A 4,145-nucleotide genomic window follows, 5' to 3' on the forward strand; every position below is an offset into this window, starting at 1 on the left:
CGCTTTTATTTACCTTCTTTTGGACTGATGCACTGCAACACCTGCTGAGTGCCATTAAACAGCTTGAAAGATCAAAGACAATTTTTATATATCTGGATTCGTCTGAAAGAAGAAAGTCATATACACCTAGGATGACTTGAGGGTGAGTAATTTATGGGCTAATTTTCATTTTTGGGTGACCCTAACCCTTTAACAAAAAGGTTGCATGTCACCAAACAACAGAGACTAAAAGCCGGCCTGGAACACTTATATGATTGGAACTGAGCAAAATTTCCACAACAAGTTATTTACTAGGTTTTTTACTAGATCTGTGGATTTTTTCATTCTTGATCACTGCATAAATGAAGCGAGGGAAAACACTTACTTAAAAAAAAACTTGTTGCTTGTTCCAGACAAAATCACTTGAACATTCATCATAGAGAATGGCGACTCACAGCAGTACAATGGCATAGTCTGAATGTAGCTATGCACATGATTTTACCCCAAACCAGTTAAAGCAACTGTACTGTATGTAGTTTTGTGAACATCTGTGGATTTGGAGCCCCTTTCAGTTAAATGAGTAGATATCACAATTGTAAATATATCCCTGTTGTAATTACATTGGACAGCTGTACCAAAGCCCCTTTAAGGCAAGCCCCCAAGGTTAGCAAAAAAAAGTGTAACCTTGGGGTAGGCAGGGTGAGAGACCAGAGGACATTTATTTGTTGGATGTCAATGGAGGAGAGGCTTTACTACTGCTTTTGTGGGAAAACAGCTTATCATTTAATGAACAGCCTATTGACTAATCTTCAACATGTTTTCCATTAAACATTTTGGAATTTTACACAGAAAAACTGCTGTTATAGTGTATAAGAGAAGTTTGTTGCTGCCATAAAGCAATCCGCATTTTGTAGAATTCTGTACCTGCTCATTAAACATACACAATCCCAAAACAGATGTTTGGGAGGAATGTAGTCAGTGCCTACCATCTGAATAATTTTAATTCTGTTTCAGGGTGACATGATCAATGAAATCTTTAGAACTAGCTGTAGGGCGGTTTTTGTGGTTCACTGGTTTGGGGGGAAAAAATCAGTGGCTCACAAGTTCTGATATGGCTGTATGAATATAGACATTAATTTTTGATGGTATGTACGTACACACACACACACACACAGAGAGTGCGAGAGAGAGAGAGAGAAACATGGTCTGCTTGCCAGATCATGTGCCAAACATGCAAACAAACCAGTTTACGGACATTAATTTTTGATGGTATGTACGTACACACACACACACACACAGAGAGTGCGAGAGAGAGAGAGAGAGAAACATGGTCTGCTTGCCAGATCATGTGCCAAACATGCAAACAAACCAGTTTACCTTTCCTACTTATGATGAAACGATAGACATAATATAAAATATTTAAAAATTGCTATACATTTATTAGTTTAATTTTACAGGTTTTCTGCTAAATCTAGTTTGTAAAGCTAAGTATTGTAAATTTGTTTACATTAAAAAATAAACAAATCGTCAGAACATAGAAAATTTGACATAATATAGAAGATAAAATGGACAAAATCTGCATATAAATCAATTGCATATGAATTCCTTATAAAACGAATTCAAAAAAATGTTAGCAAAAAAATAAGTGGTTGATCAAGTGGTCAGTACTAATGAGAGTGTATTTTATTTTTCTTATTGTATAACTTTCAAAAGGCTGTTACTTCTGAGCCCAATTTGATGTTACATATGTTCCATAAAATTACAAAAGACACAAAAGCAAAAGAGCCTCAATAGTAACTGTGATTATGTTTGTCACATGGCCGGAAAAGTGCAAAACATTGACAAATAAAAACAACACTTTCCCATATCTGTGGTCAGTGCACTGGTAATCATTGTGACAGGTTTAATCTGTTTGTTAAATATGCTTGCATGTTTTGCCACAGGTAAGTTATTTTTTTTGTGTGGCTGAACTTCAATTGCTCATTGTATAAAGACAGAAGTTCATTATTTTGCAATTATACAGAAATTTTGTGAAAAATTAGTGACAAAATATAATTTTCTAAAGCATTTTAGATTACATTTAACCGTCAGATACGTAGGTATTTCTCAACCACCTGATACTAAATGTATTTCTGTATTACAACTGTTTTTCCTTTTGAAACTAAATGTGAAGTAGTATTTAAATAAACAGCTGAAGGCCTGATCTCTCAGACCATATATAAGAGGACTTAAACATCTTGGAAAAATCATAAACACTACAAAGCAAAAATACATCACATTCAATGAAGTCATATAGTCAGTATAAACGAAAATGACTTCTTGGATAACTCCAACTAAAATAGATGCAGCACAGAGACCCAGCTGTATCAGATGCAACAGAACAGTCTTGTTGGCTTTTTTGGCTGACATTTTATCACAGGCGGCTGTTTTAGCGACAGCTGCTATAGAGGCATAAGTAAAGATAATAACAAAACACACAGACATGAAAAACATACATGTGAAAGCTATATCAAGTTTCTTATAGACCTGCAGTCTGAAAAGAGTAGTTCTTGAGCAGAACAAATGCATTGCTATGTTTGTGGTATCAATGGAATAGAAGACAATAATCTCAGACAGGGATTGAATCCAGCTTATCATCCAAATGACACCGATAGCTATATGAGTTCTTCCGTAAGTGGTGATTTCTGCATGTCTGAGAGGAAAGCAGATGGCCACATACCTCTCCAGTGACATTAAAGCCAGATTCAAGGTAGAAACCTGATAGAGGGCTGTTGCAGCAACGAGAAGCACAAGGCAGACCATTTTCATAACAAAAAGCCTACAAAGAGCACACACAAACAACACTACACTCATAAAAAGATTAAGCGTATCAACCCAAAGCATGTGTCCAAACAAAATATAGCGGGATGCCTCCTGAAAAACAGTCTTTTTCCTCAAAGTGAAGATCATGACACCGTTGACATAGAGGAAAATAACACATGAGGACACAGACAAAAATGTTTTAAAATCTTGATGCACCGGCAGTACAGTCTGAGTGATGTTAGATGTAGAACTAAAATTAGACATCATCAAAAGTGTAAAGAAAGGATGAAAGTGCTGTTATAAAACACTCAATAATACTGCAAAGTACAAAGTCTTTGTAACAGCAAATCTCTAGGCTTGTGTCACTGCTGTCGTTGAAGGCAGAGAGAATGAACATCCCACTTTTAATATCATTGCAAAGTAGCTGTCATGAACTATGGATTCCCAGTGGCTGGTTTGTGTGCTTGTCAAAATTCCTGTGGAAAAAAACAAATAACCCTTGGTGTAGTGCCTGACTAATAGTATCAAGTAGCAAATTCCAGTGGTTTATATTTCTTTGTGTTTGTGTTTTTGAAGTTGTGCTTTTACCTCAGACTCTATCACCTATTTTTAAGGAAATGGTTATGTGTAACATTTCTTCACTTTCACAGTTGGGAAAAACAGATTGTCACATAATGGTCAGATAGCCACTTAATTCATTTAAAGGGGTCATATGATGCTGCTAAAAAGAACATTATTTTGTGTATTTGGTGTAATGAAATGTGTTTAAAGTTTAAAAAACACATTAATTTCCACATACTGTACATTATTGTTTCTCCTCTATGCCCCGCCTTTTTGAAACGCGTCCTTTTTTTACAAAGCTCATCGGTCTGAAAAAGCGAGGTGTGCTGTGATTGGCCAGCTATCCAATGCGTTGTGATTGGCCGAATACCTCAAGCGTGAGACGGAAATGTTACGCCCCTCACCATACTGTTGATGCCATGTCCCGGCCGGAGCGACGAGACAAAAACATTAAAACCCATTACAAACGAGGCATTTGTTGCATCCAGTGGGGACATAATTACTGATTAAAATGATTTATACTGTCTTTTTACGCGTTGCGTTGCATTGCATTGCATCGCGCCGTGTAAACATAAAACTCTCTCTGCATTTGTGATCAGAGAAATGACAAACAACAAGTGCTACCCTACACTGCCCAAAACTCGCGTTTGAAACATCAGTGGCAAATCCTTTAAATGAAAACGTACTTACAGACTGTGAGTCAGAACTGCCGGCATTTTAGTCTAACGTTACTCTCCCAGGATCAGTAAACAGTCCTCCATAAAATGTGCTGCACACATCTGGATATTTGGGTTAAACTGTTC

The 4,145-nt window shown here is 36.7% G+C and overlaps 1 protein-coding gene across 1 annotated transcript; it reads right to left on the reverse strand.

Annotated features, from left to right (window-relative positions):
- Positions 1-2,085: 2,085 nt before the first annotated feature.
- Positions 2,086-3,045, reverse strand: LOC107573062 (olfactory receptor 8K5-like). Its single transcript, XM_016259498.1, has one exon. It carries the CDS (start codon positions 3,043-3,045, stop codon positions 2,086-2,088), a length of 960 nt encoding a protein of 319 aa, XP_016114984.1.
- Between the last annotated feature and the right edge of the window lie 1,100 nt (positions 3,046-4,145).

The sequence above is a fragment of the Sinocyclocheilus grahami genome, unplaced genomic scaffold (assembly GCF_001515645.1).
Source record: "Sinocyclocheilus grahami isolate Dianchi unplaced genomic scaffold, SAMN03320097.WGS_v1.1 scaffold1857.1, whole genome shotgun sequence".
In the NCBI taxonomy this organism is placed as follows: Eukaryota; Metazoa; Chordata; class Actinopteri; order Cypriniformes; family Cyprinidae; genus Sinocyclocheilus; species Sinocyclocheilus grahami.